General features: G+C 33.0%; 1 protein-coding gene across 1 annotated transcript; it reads right to left on the reverse strand.

Moving 5' to 3' along the window:
* Positions 1-1,803: 1,803 nt before the first annotated feature.
* On the reverse strand, positions 1,804-2,505 carry LOC130805673 (uncharacterized). The gene has a single exon (XM_057670453.1). The coding sequence runs from the start codon at positions 2,503-2,505 to the stop codon at positions 1,804-1,806; it is 702 nt and encodes a 233-aa protein (XP_057526436.1).
* Between the last annotated feature and the right edge of the window lie 15,381 nt (positions 2,506-17,886).

The following is a 17,886-nucleotide window of genomic DNA, read 5'->3' on the forward strand; positions in this document are numbered from 1 at the left end:
TTAGGTCCAAGATAAAAGCCTTTTTAAAAGGAGAAAAATATTCTACACTTAGAAAATCACATGGTTATAATTTAGGTGGTTATAAAATATTTTGCCAATTAAATTAATAATTAAATAATGCAACAAATTAATTTTAACTAATACATCAACTAAAAAATCAGAAAATAACTCAATCAGAATTTCCAGTAGACGTATTTTCTTCAGACTCCAGTCTGGGAACAATGCACTGTTTCCATTTTCCAGTAATGTTAGATCATCAAATTTGGGAATAGTAGACCTCCTGTCTACATTTGACATCCTAAGCAATATACCTTATCTAACTTCATTGGATTCTTTTGACGAGTACACGTTCATAGACTAAGTCATAGGTACTATCAACGATCTTAGACACGACCGGATATCGACCTGCAAACAATCTCTAAAAATACATTTGTTTATATAAAGTGTAGTCATCATCAAAACCTAAGAGTTCCAAAAAATTCCCCTTTTTTGATGATGACAAACGTTTTAAACAAACTTAAACAAAATAGAGTAAAACCAATATCATAGAGCATGTCAAAGATTAAAGCTACTCTACATAACTTAGTAAATCAATTCGTTACAATATAATTTACTAAGCATATATTAAAAATGGATTACTCTATCATTTAGAATTATTTAAAATATCGTAAGCATAATCAGAGCATTGGAAGAATTATATTGCTTAAGTCTTTAAATAAATCTAAAATAAAATAACATAGCTTACTAAGATACTTAATCTAAGCATAATTAGAACATCATATTAATACTGATCAGAGCATAAGTAATCCAAGCATAAGTAGTCCAAGCATAAGTAATGATGAGTACCAGAGCAGATATTCAAAACATGTGTTATTCATTTAAATGTAAATATATCAAAGCACATAATTACATATTGAAGTATGAAGCTTAAGTATAATATTATCAAATTAAGGCATAAAAGCAATTTTATACTTCCTTACATCAATAAGTTCCAATTTTAGAGTATAAGAAATAGGGCTCAGCATGTCCAGAATATTTAAGTACATATCATGTTATATCAGAGCATTAACTAACCAGAATAATCAAAGTTTCAATTAACTTATCAATTAACTAATCAGAGCTTTACCAGAACAGTATAATCAAAGCTTAACAAGGCATAATCAAAACTTAACTAATTAGGATATCAAAGTTCAGAGCATAGCTTGCCTAATTCAGAACATCATCAGAGCATATATGAGCATAACTCACTATCCTTAGGTAAAGGTAAAACAAATAATAATATCGAACTAAGTCATATAGAACTAAGTCATAGATCAAGCATACCTTTAAGTTTGTGCCAAATATTCCCCCTTTTGATATTATTGAAAAAGAAATGGGACAATCAAACCACAGCACCAATCATGTAGATATAGCCAAAGAAGGAAACATGAGGCAGTAAATGAAAGCAAATACCAAGAAATGCAGTCAAGATATGCATAGTTTTAAATCATCACAAACCTGTTCAGCATAAAGGATAGCAGTATGTTCAACAAAATAAAATTACATAGTTTGTACCCCAGCTGGTACTTAAAAATATAATAGAAATATTGTTTGAAAGCTAGATAAACAGATGGTTGAGCCAGTCAAAATATAAGATTTTAGTAGGAGGAGGGATCAAGGTGCAGTCTCTTCTTCATCAACATACTCGGTCTGTACTTCTACTGTGTCAAGCTTTGCGCTAAGACGGACTTCCATATGGGTAAGTTGATCAGTAATCGATGCCAGTGAGACACGAATTTCATCTTGAAAAGCAAAGAATTGAGACTATAGATCGTTGAGCTTCAAGAGGATGGAGTCTAGTGGAGCTGTAGGAACAGAAGAGGAATTAGTAAAGCCTAAGCCAGGTGAAGTGTGTGTGGTAACTAGTGGTAGTGTAAATGGTATAGGTGATGGTGGTGGTGATGGAATCTGATGAGATGGTGGTGTGGCTGGCTTTGGTGAGGGAGGCGCGTCAGAGGTAGGTTCAAGGGTGTTGTGTGAGGAAGTGTCATCGTCCAAAGTCACAACCGGGTGTTTTCCCTTAGAAGCTAGCCTTCGACTTTTCCTTGGTGTTACAGGCTTCTTCTGAACCGGCAGTTGAATCTCCTCATCACTATCATCAATATCATCATTTTCATCCTCCACATCCTCACCTTGTTCTTCAGCTTCCCCCTTACTCAGTGCTTCCCCCTGTTCCCCTAGAGAACAAGCTTCTACCCTTTCAGTAGTGGCAGAGGGAACAGGCTCCTGATCCTTTTTCTCCAGTTCCTCCTCTTCTTTTTCTTCCCTTCCCTCCTCATTCTTCTGTGCCTTCTGTTCCTTATCAGAATCAACAATATCAACCTGCTCATTTGCATCCTCAAGAACCCCATTATCGTTTAATTTTAAATGAAAATTATTCAGACATTTTGCACCTATTTTATTGTTGGGACTCATGGGAAAATGCAGACCATCGAGAGGAACACCAAATTTTCTAAATATCCACATTAACAATCCTCCATACCCTACCAAATATTACTTTTCAATACAATCACTCAAATAGGAAATCATCAAAGAAGGAAAATTAATTTTTATGTGATTAGCCAAATAGTAGATCGGTAGCGTCGCGAAGATTTATCTCAATACGCTTTGAGTTGTGTGGCAAGATAAATCGACGGGCTATATTATAAAGTAGTTTGTGAAGTGAAGACAGTGTGTTTTGACTAATTCTACCCTTCTTTTCATTAATCCCCAAGAACTTCAGAACAGTCTTCTCATTATGCATGAAAACACGATCTTAGAACCAACATGATATGTATCAAAACCTACAGCCGGCACTCCAAACCATTTGCCCAACATTAAACTATTAAATTCTATTTTTATCTCCTTAACAACACTCGAACATACTCCATTATCGATAGAAAGATTTGAAATAAATTCACGCATCAAATTTGGGTAAATAGGGTTACAACAATGATCAGCCATTAGTGTTTCCCAATATTGATTTTGTAAAATAGCGTGAAGTTTAGGGAAAGGTGTGGATTCATACCAGTACTTGTCAAGTCCGAATCCCATTGTCATCTCTTTTGAGATTTCTTCAGCGCTGTTGGGATCACTTTGCTTGGACCTCTTTGCTGATTTGGATAACGATTTGCCAGTAGGAGTGTCGATGGGGCGTTTGTTTCCAACATGCATCGTAGATACACTTGGTGTACCTGAGTTTTGTGGTTCTTTTGAGGGAGATGGAGCAGTAGTGATTAGTGGTGAAGGATGGACTACCTTGAGAGGTTTTGTTTTAGTGGTTATGGGAGTTTTTTTGTTCTATTTATTGCTTGAGGTGCTTTTGGGAGTTTTCATGGTGGATTTCTAGATTGAAGAAGAAATGGGATTGAATAAGGGAGATTGACGGTTTGAGAGTTGGTAAAGTTAGAGTGATGAAGTGTGATGGTGTGACGTGAGGGTAAGCGTTTATATTGATGATGAAAGGACAGATAGTAAAGGGTTACATTACACATTATTTAATTTTTCATGTGTGAACAATGTGTTTGAGAGGGGTAGGTTCATGGAATGGTTAGTTAATAATGGTTTTTCGAAGCATTTCAATGATCCCACTCCCACTATTTAATTAATTTGCGTTAACCATCTATCAAAAAAAAAATTGATGGGATAGAAAAATATAGAAATCGAAAATATGAGATATTTTATATGAGGACAAAAATATATAGAACAAATATATGCTGCTTTGGTCCGTTCAATTCAAACATGCAAACAAGAAAGCATTCATAGCACGTACTTTAAATAACTGCATACCTGATCCTTTCAATAATTGATTTCTCAATCAAGGTTTTTGTGGATGATTTAACCCTTTCAATTTTCATTTTGCCTTGAGGAGAATGCTTGTCATAAACTTTAGTGTAGCTTAATCATGCCAAGTTCTAACCTCATCTTTTCATGTTGTTCCCTTGGAAGTGGTTTTGTCATGATGTCTACTGTTTGCTCATTTGTATTAACATTCTTAACAATAATATTTCTATTTTCTACATTATCTTTTAGAAAATGACGTCTTATATGGATATGTTTAACTCTAGAATGATGCACTGGATCTTTTGATATGCAGATGACACTGGTATTATCATAATAAATAGGAACACAATCATACTTAATACCAAAATCTCTTAGTTGCTGTTTTATCCAAAGCATTTGGGAACAGCAAGCTGCTGCAGCCACATATTCTGCTTCAGCGGTGGATAGTGCAACGATGTTTTGTTTCTTGGAACACCACGGCCAAGAAATTGTACCGTACCTAAAGTGCATTTCCTGTTAACAAGATCTTCTGCATAATCTGCATCACTATAACCTTTCAAATCATAGACATTACTTTTAGGATAAAATAGGGACAAGTCATCTGTTCCCTTCAAGTATCTCAGAATTCTTTTTACTGCCAAGAAATTCTTTAGGGTTTGATTGAAATCTAGCACATAAACTGAAATAGACTGCATTTAATAAAGCTTAATTATAAGTTTATTAAGCTGATTGGGGTTATTAAGTAAGTTAATTCGAGTAATAATATTTTTATTTTGATAATATTGACTCAAGTATTCCATTTGTTAACATTTTCAAGAAAGAGGTATATTTTATTTAATGTATAAAATTTATATAAAGAATACTTCGATAAAAGTGTATTTTGATTATATTTTATTAATTGATTGCTATCTTATCTTTAAAAAAATAAATAAAAATTATAACAAAGCTTTTCAGAAGCTTTCATGTGAAATCCCAACCCAACTCATGTTCATCCTTCTTCTACATTCTTCCAAATGAAGGCTCATAAACCCCCTCCCTTATCTTCTCTGTTCTCTACCTTTATCTCTTCCATAACTTCCACCCTTTCGCTCTTCATGGAGTCGAACCATCGCAGACCCACCACCGAAGCACAGCCTTCTCTCCCCTTCCTGTGACGCCAGCTGCCTCCCTTCCAGCAGCAAGCCTTTGTGCCGCCCACAGGAGCAAGCAGCGGCTCTCTCTCCTCCCTCCACCATCACACACGTGAGTCACCACCCCCATGACTTTCACCATACACTCCCTCCTCTTTCTTCAATGGTGATTGAGGTAACCCACAAACTATTCTATTTAAGTATTAATTGAATGTTTTAAAGTAGTTTGGTATTTGTGGATTAAATTCGAGTCTTTGATTCAAACTTAGGTATCAACTTGAACTTAAGATGAGTATATGGGCAATTATTAATTGAGTTGTTTTTAGTGTTGATTAGAATTGGTTATTTGGGTTATTTGGTTTCTAGTATAAAATTTTGTATTTGTATATTGAAATTTCAGCTCAAAAACTGAGCATTATGTTTTGGCCATTTCCGGGTCAGTTGTGATTGTTTCTAGGTTCTGGTGTCTGCTTAGAATTTGTAGAGCTCCGAGTCCTAGTCGCGTGGCCACTTGAAACGTCTCAAAATGAGCTCGTATGAGAGAGTTATGTCTGTTTTAGTAATGATATGTCCTGAAATGGTACTAATACGGGATTTATAAAGTGGAACTAGAAGCTATGAAATAAATTGGGTAATTAATTCAAGTTTTGATGTTGGATTCATTTGGGTTCTCTATGTGTTCTAATTCATGTGGTAGTATTTGATTAGTGGTTGCAATTTGGAGTTTTGATTCATCTTCGAAACTTTAAGAGCAAAGTTCATTTAGAGTTCTTAAAAATCAGATTTTGTCCTCACTATTCTTGGCTGATTTAGAGCCTCTTCTAACCATTTCTGGATTCTGTTTTCTGCATATGATTTGTAGAGCTTTGAGTCGCGGTCGCGTGGGCACTTGAATTGCCCCAAAATGAGTTCGTATGAGAGAGTTATGCCCAAAATACTAATAGGGTGTTCTGAAAATCCGAAAATAGCATTTTGGATTTCTTGTTCATAATTAAAGTTGGGGTTCAAATTGAGTACTCCAAGTGTTTAGGGTTATTATTTATCATCCGATTGAGTTTTTATTGATTGATATTGTTAAGTTACGGGTTCTTATTTGATTAGTATGGGTATTGGTTCTAGTATCAAATTTGGGAACATAAGTAACGATTGGGTATTTGATTAGTTGGTATTAGGTGGATATACTATAAGTCGGGTATTTGGGATTTAAAATTGGGTAAACTCCATTGATATTAACTCAAGTTTTTACATGTTGATGGTTGATGATGAATTGATTGATATTTTAATTATTGATTGTTATTCATGGCGTAGAAAGGTAACCTACAAGCAAACTACTATCCTATCTTTTAAATTTGATTCAAGTATTTCAAAGTTCAAGTTATGTTTTATTAGGTGTGGTATTACTACTATTGATATTTGAGCAAAATCGTTTGGTGTTTGAAACTGTGGATTTTGACTTTGTTTGACCTTGCTCCTAGTCCTTGATTAAATTATGTTTTGAATGTTCATATGTTTTTATATATGAGCTTTTAAATATTGTATTTAATTAAAGAGATTACAAAAGCATGTTTTGTATGTTACTAACTTATAAAATACGAGTCTTGAAATATTGTATTATGAAGATGAGGTATGATTGTTGATTTCAAAGAAAATCAATTGAATTATTGTTTTGTTTTATATTGAAATGTTCGACATTGAAAAATGTCCGTTTTTGGGAATTGGAAACAGATATTTATATCCGGATTATTGTGAAATCCTATAGCTTGATAATAGGTAATGGTTATTCGGATCGATCTCGAGCACCCGATCCCGTTTCGTTCTTGCAAGAACCGTGTTTTCGGTGATGATGATCACCCGTGTTCTCAGGATTTAGATCAAGCCTACTTCCTGACGGTCCATATATTCCCACGTTTTAAAGTGCTGTTAAATTATTAATTTAATATGAGTTTTGAACAAATACGTTTGGTACATAATGTTTTGTTTGTTTCGCAAGTAATATCATATTTGTCATTTGTTGTATTGTTTCGCTATTAACTTGTAAAGTTATAGCCGTGTTTTGATTCGTTATGAACTAAAGGTTCATAGCCGTATTTATGTCGATACCAAACGGTCTTTTAAAAGAGTTTTGATTTGGATAAAATAATGTTTATAAATGGTTACCAAGTGAACAAGGAATTCGATCGGAGATGTTTGTTAATGACTTGTATACAAATGTGGTAGTTTGTTGGATTACTCAACAATGCAATTGTTGACAGTTTTTTTTGTAAGGCCTATCTCTTACAAGGAATAGATCCACTTTTAGGTTGCCAACTTTAGTGCGGATGGATGTGTTGCTCATTTATGTGTCATGTGTTGCAATAGCGAGGACATCGTTTTCAGAAGGTTAACTTATAATGATATTTTGACAAATCATGTCTTTTAAAAAAATAGATATTTTATAATGTATTAACTTAGTTTATAACTGGGTTGTAATTGTATTACAGTTATATAAAGTTTTTAAATACTCTGATATTGGTTGCTGTGGCTATCGAGCCACAGGTCGGATTCAGCCCAGACTTCTATAAGTCTTCCGTTGTGCTTTGTAGACAATATTATTATATTGTTTACGCTGGTTTAGGCTGTTTCATAAACCAACACTAAAAGTAATATCGGGTCTACTTGCAGTTAGATTTAATAAAGAACCAATCATGCCTCGATACATAGTTTGATCAACTTCAATACCATTTGAATCTTCATCTAATCTAACATTTATAGCCATAGGTGTGTGGTTTGTTTTAGCATTATTTAAACCATATTTCTTGAGAAGTTTTGTTATATATTTTTGTTGATAAATAAAGATTCCATTAGCAGTTTGTTTAATTTGCAAACTAAGGAAGAAATTTAATTCTCCTATCATGCTCATTTCAAATTCAGTGCTCATTAAGTTAGCAAATTCTTTACATAGCAATTCATTGGTAGCACCAAAAATAATATCATCAACATAAATTTGGACAACTAAAATATCAGAACCTCTATTCTTAAAGAATAAGGTTTTGTCAATTTTATCTCTAACAAAGTTATTTTCAATCAAAATTTTGATAATCTTTCATACCATTGCCTAGGAGCTTGTTTTAACCCATAAAGAGCTTTATCAAGCTTATAGACATGATCAAGAAAAGAGGGATTTTCAAAGCCAGGGGGTTGTTCCACAAAGACTTCTTCATCAAGAAAACCATTCAAGAAAGCACATTTCACATCCATTTGATATAATTTAAAATTCATAAATGCAGCAAAAGAAATTAAAATATTGATAGCCTCTAACCTCGCTACGGAGCAAATGTCTCGGTATAATCAATCCCTTCTTGTTGATTGTACCCTTTAACCACGAGCCTTGCTTTGTTTCTTACAATGATTCCATGCTCATCCAATTTGTTCGAAAATACCCATTTTAGTCCAATCACCTTTTTGTGTTTTGGTTTTGGTTCTAAATGCCATACTTTATTTCTTTCAAATTCATTCAGTTCGTCTTGCATGGCTACAATCCATTCGGAATCTTTTAGACCTTCTTCATGATTTTTGATTTCAAGTGTTGAGAGTAACGCAAAGTGTGCACAGAAATTTCTCATTTGGGATCTGGTTTGTGTTCTCTTATTCAAATCACTGACTATCAAATCAAGAGGATGACATTTTTGATATCTCCAAGGTTTGGGCACAAATTCTCTTGCGGGAACTGTTATAGGCTCAGGGTCATTAACTTGATTGTTATTCTGCTCATCTTCAACTGGATCAGTTTGTTCATTTATGGGAACAGCTGGATTGGGAACAACTTGCTGGTCCTCATTTACTAGTTGTTCTGTATTGTCTGGTACTTCGGTATGTTCTTGAATCAGCTGTTCTCCTACTGTTTTTTGAACCTGCTCTTTCGTTACATCTTCATCATCTTTCAAATTTGCAAGACCTGTTTTTAAATCATTTGTATCCTGTTCACTTGTCATAAAGTTAGTTTCAACAAAAATAATGTGAACGAATTCTTCTACGCACATAGTTCTCTTGTTGTAACTCTATAAGCTTTACGATGAGATGAATAGCCAAGAAATACTACTTCATCACTTATTTCATCAAACTTTCCTATATTTCGTTTTCCATTAACATGAACAAAGCATTTACATCAAAACACACAAAAATAGGAAATATTCAGTTTTACACCTTTAAAAAATTCATAGGGTGTCTTAGAAGTGATAGGTCTTATTAGTATACGATTTAAAATATAGCATGCAACATTGACAGCCTCTGCCCAAAAATTCCTAGAAGACCACTAGCAATTAACATGGTTCTAGCCATTTCCTCTAGCGTTCTATTTTTTTCTTTCTACCACACCATTTTATTGAGGTGTTCTAGGTGCGGAAAAATTATGACTTATTCAATGTTCATTGCAATAATTCATAAAGCTTGAATTTTCAAATTTTTTACCATGATCAAACCTTATGTGAATAAGTTGATTATTACTAGATTTTTGTATTTTGTTGGCGAAAGAAACAAACTCCTAAAAAGCTTCATCTTTAGTTGATAAAAATAAAGTCCATATAAATCTACTATAATCATCAACAATAACAAATACATATCGTTTGCCACTACGATTTTGGATTCTCATAGGTCCACAAAGATCCATATGGATTAGCTCAAGCAGTTTTGAAGTGGTCACCACATTCTTTGGTTTGAAGGACAACCTCACTTGTTTTCCTTTGGCGCAAGGATCACAAATTTCATCCTTTAGGAATTTTATGGATGGTAATCCTCTTACTAAGTCTTTTGATCTTAAGGTATTAATCAAAGAAAAGCTAGCATGACCTAGACGTTTATGCCAAAGAAGTGGGTTTTCTTCTATGACACTGAGACAAGTTAGACTCGATTTGGAAACAGTGTTGACATCCACAACATAAGCGTTCCCTTTTCGAATTCCTTCCAGAACAGTGTATCCTGTGTCACTCCTAGAAATAATACATTTTTCAGAAGTGAAGTTTACAGAGTTGCCTTTGTCACAGAACTGAGAAATACTTGGTAAGTTATGTTTTAAATTCTCGACCAAAAATACATCATCAATTGCATGGGAACTTGACCTTCCTACTTTTCCTTTGGCGATGATTTAACCTTTCATGTTGTCACCGAAAGTCACAATTCCCCCATCATAGGTTTCCAGTGAGAGAATTTTGAATTATCACCTGTCATGTGCTTGGAACACCCACTGTCGAGATACTATGAGTTGTTCCCCGTCACTAGGACCTGCATGAAAAATTAATTGTTAGAATTAGGAACCCAGTCTTTCTTGGGTTCCTTTTCGATTTAACATAATCAACTTTCTTAATCCAAATACGATCGACATAGTCTCTATTGGAGACAGTATGCTGTTCCCTTTTAGCACACTGGATTTTTAGATGTCCAGTTTTTCCGCAAAAGGTGCAGACTTTGCTACTTGGGAGATCGACATAGACCTTTTCCTTTTTATTATTCTTAAGGTAATCTAGACCTTCCTCTAGTGGAAAAAACCTCATTTGCTGCGGTTTTTTTTGCCATTATTTGCTGCGGTTTTGGCCCCCAGCAATAGTGATAGCAGCAAATGTCCTACTTTAAATGCTGCGGTTCAAAACTGCAGCAAATAAGGGCATTATTTGCTGCGGTCAGGGGCAAAAACCGCAGCAAATAAATTGGGTTATTTGCTGCGGTCAGGGGCAAAAACCGCAGCAAATAAATTGGGTTATTTGCTGCGGTCAGGGGCAAAACCGCAGCAAATAACTCTCCTTTTTTTTTCTTTTTCCGTTTTATCCTTATAATAATGCAATAATAATACAATGTAATAACAGTGATTAATCCAATGATAATCACAAATAATCAACATTAATCTCTTTGTAATAATAAACTCTCGCTCGTATATATAATATAACATTATGTACGTACATATATATATATATATATATATATATATATATATATATATATATATATATATATATATATATATATATATATATATATATATATATATATATATATATATATATATATATACATACATTAAAGTATAAAAAATAATCTATACTAATTACAATTTATCAAGGACAAATATTAGCAAGATACGCGGCAATCTTGTCTTTTAGTTCGCGCATCTCTTCACTTCTCAAAGGGCGTGTTTCCCTCGACAACACTTTTCTCTTTGTAAACTCCCTCCTCACCATGCCAAACCCAAACATGATATTGAGGCCTAAACCCACGTCGAAGTATGTGCTCCCTAAGGATATCAACACTATCTACCTTTGATACATTGCCACAACTGACACATGGGCAATAAAAACCAACTCCCCCCGTCCTAACTTGATGTTCAACCGCAATACTACAAAATTCTAATACGCCATCAATAAATTCCGACGATTCAATGCTTCCATACATCCAAGAACGATCGTTTGTCATCCTAATTAGTGTGATTAATTGATTCAAAACAAAACAATAATTAATAATATTCATATAAAAACAATAAAAATTAATAATTAATAATGTTTTTTTAAGATTGTTAATGATGACTTCAATTATACTATAAAAAGTGATCATTTTAAACTTGTAGGTGATTACTTTATAACTATAATTGGTCACTTTAGAATTGCTACAAATTATTTTGAAGGTACTTAAACTCTTTGATTATAATAATCTTTCTAAAAATTTTAAAAAAAATAAAATTTAAAGTTATAATTGACTTTAATATACATCAAATTATATAACCTAATAGTGATCTTATTTGAAAATTTATGATACTAGCTACAAACTAGACGTAGAGTACAAACAAGTATAAGTCCAATTCACCCTTAAAATCCAGTCTAGTGGCTTATCAATGAACTCCAACAACAACATAAACGAATCATACACATTTAAAACTTAAACGAACAAGAAACTTAAAAATTAAAAATACTTTCTGAACAAAAAATTATTTACTCCACAAATAATAATATACTAGTATTATTTATCAACTAGGAGTATTATTATTTTGTATTAACTATAATAGAAATAACATGAAAAATAAGAATGCAATATTAATATTTTCATATTAAAATTTCACCTATTTCCCTAACCCTCAAGCAAATAAATACAATCATTAAAATACTAGATACTCACTTCAATTCAAAACAATTATTTCATTTATGTAAAATCAGTATTTTATGTAAAATCTATATTTTTTGTAAAATCTATAAGTTGAAACATAGTAAAGTAAAATTTTATTTAATTCGTTAAAATTTAAATTTTATTAATATTAATTTTTAATAATTTTTAAAACATACACAACTAAAAATATTTAAAATCGAAATAATTAAATCAGATAAATTGTGAAAAACAAATATGACAACAACAAGAACAAAAGCAAATTTAAGCATTTAGACAACAACAAGAACAAGAACAGAAGCAAGGATTTACAACAACAAGATTATATTCGATTTTTTACAACAAGAATAAGCAACAAGAACAACAACGTAACAAGATTTTTTACAAGAACAGCAACAACAAGAAGATGAACAGAAACATAATTATATTCGATGAACAGCAACAAGAACAACAACAAAATTCGAAGTTGGTTCAAAATAAAAATAAGGTAATTAATTTAGGTTTTTTTTTAGATATTTATCACACGTACAGTAGGTGAACAGAAGCAACAAGAACAGCAACAAAATAGAAGCAACAAGTAGGTTTATGAAAATTCGAAGTTTGATGATGAACAAGAACAGAAGCAAGGATTTACCTTCAAAACACAAGTTTGATGATGTATAGTAGATGAACAGAAGCAACAAGAACAGCAACAAGTTTGTGAAGATGAATAGCAACAAGTTTGTGAAGATGAACAGCAACAAGTTTGTGAAGATGAACAGCAACGAACACAAATGAAGATGAATAACAGCAAATGAATAAAACAGCGTTTGTGAAAATGAAGATGAACACAAGAAACGAACACAAATGATCTTGATGCTTAATCTTATACGTTTGTGAAGATGTAGAAGAGGAACGAAGCAAATGAAGATGAAGCGTTTTTTCAATGAAGAACAACTGTATAACGTATTTGAGAAGATATGCGAAATAAAAAGAAACTGGCGGGTTTTTGTCCAACAGTCATTTGCTGCGGTTCATAACAAAACCGGAGCAATTGATCTAATTTTGAAGGGTTATTTGCTGCGGTTGTGGAAAAACCGGAGCAATTAATCTAATTTTGAAGAGTTATTTGCTGCGGTTGTGGAAAATCGGAGCAATTAATGCATGATGCTAGGGTATTTGCTGCGGTCAAAGGGTTAACCGCAGCAATTAGAGTTTTTTTTTTTAATACGTTTTCCTATTTTTTGCTGCTAATACACAAAAACCGTAGCAAATAATGAGCAGCAAATACATTTTTTTTCCACTAGTGTTCTGTATTTCTACTTTTAGCATTTAGAATCCATTTAGGAACATTTTTGATTTTCGCTTTTACTCTTGAGTTTAATTCAAGTTTTTATTTTTCATTGTCGGCTTGGTTGGATTCTAAGATGATTTTCAAATTTTGAAAATCAGAACATTTATCATTATTAGATGTGTCATTTAATTCCTTATTCATGCCTAGTAATTTATATTGGTCAATTCAACATTAAGAGTAATATTTTCTGTTTTCATTCTTTTCATTGTTGATCCAACACATTGAAGAATCTGTTTTGGACATCGGATCTAAAGGTATTTATATAGGAGACATGGTTTTTACTACTCTTAAGGTCTTTTTCAAGTTAGAGACATTTATCATTACATTCTTTCCATTTATCTCATGTCTCCATAAGCAACTCTATTAATTTATATCTATTTAATTTAAATAGATGGTTAGAAGACTTTACCTCTTTTCTTTTGGACTTCTCATCTTTGCTTTCGTTTGAGGCCATGAGACATAAATTAATTGTTTCTTCATCTTCGGGGTTTTCAGTTTCAGCATCACTCTCGGATTCTCCCCATGTAGCTATCATGGCTTTGCGAAAGTCGGTTTTGTTGAGATTTCCTTTGCTTGGTAGTCTTCTTGTATCCCTTGCCTTTCCCTTGCCCTTTTCGTTTTTTCACATAGGGCAATCTTTGATGAAGTGATCCGTACTTCCACACTTGTGGCATTCAAGGTTGGATTTGGTATTTGCAGTTCTTCTTTCTTTATTATTTCTTTGATTGGTGTATTTGCTGTTCCTGAAGAACTTCTTGAATCTTCGTACTAGCATGGCAGCCTCCTCTTCATCACATTCTGATTCCTCTTGATCTGCTGCCGTTAGAGCCAATCTCTTGTTTCGGTAACTGTCTGTTGTTCCCAGATGTAATTCGTGAGTCATAAGGGATCCAGCCAACTCTTCCAGATTGAATTTTGTAAAATCTTTAGATTCCTGGATGGCTGTGACTTTTGCTCTCCAGCGTTCATCTTGAGGGAGACTCCTTAGAATTTTGCTCACTTGTTCATCGGTGGGAATAAGTCTTCCAAGAGAGACAAGTTCATTTGTGATATTAGTGAACCTTGTAAACATCTCTTGGATGCTTTCTCTTGGTTCCATAATGAACCGTTCATATTTGGACATCAACAAGTCAATCTTGGAACGAAAAAGTAAAAGAGACAACACAATTTTACGTGGAAACCTTCTAGGCCTAAATAGAAGGAAAAACCACGACCCCTCGGGATTTCAAAACTCTCCAATATGTTTTAGGCAACTCGTTACTATTACATAAACACCGTGCTTCACTCGAAGCTTCTCTTACTAGGCCAATTTCTCTTTCTCTTGCTTCCCTTGAAGCAACTCTCTTAGCTTTACTCAAAGCTATTCTCTTCTCTAGATTCACTAGAAGCTCTCTAATTCTCCCCAGTCTAGTTACAACAATTCACTCAAAAACCCTTACAAGGACAAAATCTCTAAAGATAAAATTAAAGAGTTGCACAAGAAAATATTATAAATTAATTGGCAATTTTTGAACAAAATATTTTTTTGTTAATTTTATCAATCTCTCGTATGAATTTTTATGGCTCATACGCAGCTTAAATTGAGGAACAATCAAGTCCTCTATTTATAGGGTCAATTTCCCTAATAAAAAGGAAGTAACCACCCATTATTCCCTTATGCCTAATAATAAGGAACATAATTTGCACGATCAAAACCCTTGTACCTTTACTCACAAATAGAGGAATAAGTGAAAGCTTGATGCATAAGTAAAAGCTAATACGGTTCCCTTTCACTAATAATAGGTAGATTAGTTATAGTTCCCCTTTACACACAATAGTTACGGTTCCTTCTTACTAATATTAGGCATGGTTCCCTTTTACTAAAATTAGCTACGGTTCCCTTTTCCAATAATAAGCACGGTTACCTTTAACTAATCTTAGGCACAATTACCTTTAACTAATATTAGCTAAATTAGTTACTCGCTAAATTTAGGTCCAAGATAAAAGCCTTTTTAAAAGGAGCAAAATATTCTATACTTAGAAAATCACACGGTTATAATTTAGGAGGTTATAAAATATTTTGCCAATTAACTTAATAATTAAATAATGCAACAAATTAATTTTAACTAATACATCAACTAAAAAATTAGAAAATAACTCAATCAGAATTTCTAGCAGACGTATTTTCTTCAGACTCCAGTCTAAGAACAATGCACTGTTTTCATTTTCCAGTAACGTTAGATCATCAAACTTGGGAACAGTAGACCTCCTGTCTACATTTTACATCCTAAGTGATATACCTTATCTAACTTCATTGGATTCTTTTGACGAGTACACGTTCATAGACTAAGTCATAGTTTCTATCAACAATCTTAGACACGACCGGATATCGACCTACAAACAATCTTTAAAAAATACATTTGTTTATATAAAGTGTAGTCATCACCAAAACCTAAGAGTGCCAACAGTTGTCATTTTTTTTCCTAATTCTTTTTCCTATTTATTATTGCGTATATAAAAATCGCAGCAAATGATGTTTTTTCCACTAGTGATTTCACTCCTTGGTCCCCTTAAAACATCCATAAATCAGAAAATTGGGTAATTTCAACTCCAACCCCTTAAAAAATTATGTTTGAAAATAGTTTAAGAAAATAATATATAGTTGACTTAAAAGACATAATATCACATAAACCAATTAATTAATTTGATATTTTGATGACAAACACATATTCAATTATTAGTTTGAGGGAATGAGAATGCTCGTAGGCCGAAGCTTTACTCTTATACCTACTTCATCAAGAGGTCGTCACCTCAAATAATTGAAGGCCATCAGAGTAGTCTCAGGTAACTCTAGTATGTACACCCGGCCTCCTCCTGCATACTTGGATCATAACAAATAGAAGGAAGACCATACATCGTATTAAGTATCAAAAAGAAAACCTGTCGGTAGCTATACTAATCAAACAGGGCAACCTGTTCAACACCCTTATACTTGGTTCACAACAAATATAAAAGCTTCATTTCCTTCATATTTCACTTTAAGTGATCATAAATTTTATTTTATGATCATAAAAATTTTTCTAATAAATATACATCTCAAATTATCCAATTGTAATCTCATTTGCCAATCACCATTTTAAATCAATTGGTGGCAAATAAATCTTCGTCATTCTCATAATGCAATCAAATCCTTTTTAATAAGCTCTCAATTAGATCTTCATCACCATCACTGTCATCATTATTTGTTGAGGATTCTTCTACCTTCTTAGATTTGAAGCTTTTCTTCATCGATGGAATTACATCATTCTCGCCATCACCATAAAGTGTTAGCTCATTTAGGTAGTAAGTTTTTCATGAAGATCATTCGGAGATAGAAATCTAAGGTCTTGAGCTTCTCCAGTGGTTATGACCTTTTGACCCCACTTCGATTGAGGAAGACATCGTAACACATTTCTCACCTTCTCTAAAAAATTTTTACCTAAAAAATAAAACTGTTAGTAATCAACGTAATATCGAGTAAACATTTTATTTATATTTTCCGTTAGGCTTCATTTTGGACATTTTATATTGGTGCATCAAAATACTGATGTTGGTTTCCTTCACTTGACTTGTGTCTTCGTACGTAACAATGAACTTATCCCATATTTCTTTTACCTTGACATAAGAGGAAACACTATTGAATTTCATTCAATTAATTGGACAATACAATGCATTCATGACTCAATAATTCTTTGAAAATGCTTCCACATCAGTATGATCAAATTCAAATTTTAACCTCGAAATATCATTGCCACTAGTACCTTCTTCATGACCATTCTTTATGATTTCCTATAATTTCATACCTTGATCAATAAAAAACATTTTCATTAATGTTTTCCAACAAGAAAAACTAGTGCCGCAAAACAAAGGTGGTCTAAAACAAGAACGACCTTGGGCAAAAAGACCGTGTCTTATAGGATCCATTTAAAATCACAAGATGCTAGTCATAAAGATGAAAGGAAGCTCTTATGCCAAGAGCAGGTTTAATAGGAGTAGATAAACTCTCTATGACGGAGGTAAATAGAGAGTTTGACAAAGCTTTTAAGACTCCTTTAAAACCGTCTGTCAGAAATAATTTTTGTGTGTGGTTTGGAACAAAACACACAAGGTACGAAATTGAACGATAGAAAAAACCCAAGTAATTATTATTGAAGTTTAGCTACAAATAGTCTAACCCTCATCCAGGGTTCTCGTAACCCATTGGATCTGAAACCTTTTCTATTAATCTCTTGGAATTCTTGATCAACTTCGAAAATCTCACAATCTTCTACTCACACTATTTCTTCCCCTAAGGAACGATTTACAAATTCCTTTATTATGAAAGATAACACATAAGACTCACAAGTAAAGTAAACAACACTTTTGAAAAGTGTCTAAACAAGAGGCTAAAAAGAAAATGTACCTCAACTTTAAACAATTAAGAACAAAAAATATAATGATTGAGAAAAACTTTGTGAACCGCTTTTTAAATAATTTTGCACGTAT

The sequence above is a fragment of the Amaranthus tricolor genome, chromosome 2, assembly GCF_026212465.1.
Source record: "Amaranthus tricolor cultivar Red isolate AtriRed21 chromosome 2, ASM2621246v1, whole genome shotgun sequence".
Taxonomy (NCBI): domain Eukaryota; kingdom Viridiplantae; phylum Streptophyta; class Magnoliopsida; order Caryophyllales; family Amaranthaceae; genus Amaranthus; species Amaranthus tricolor.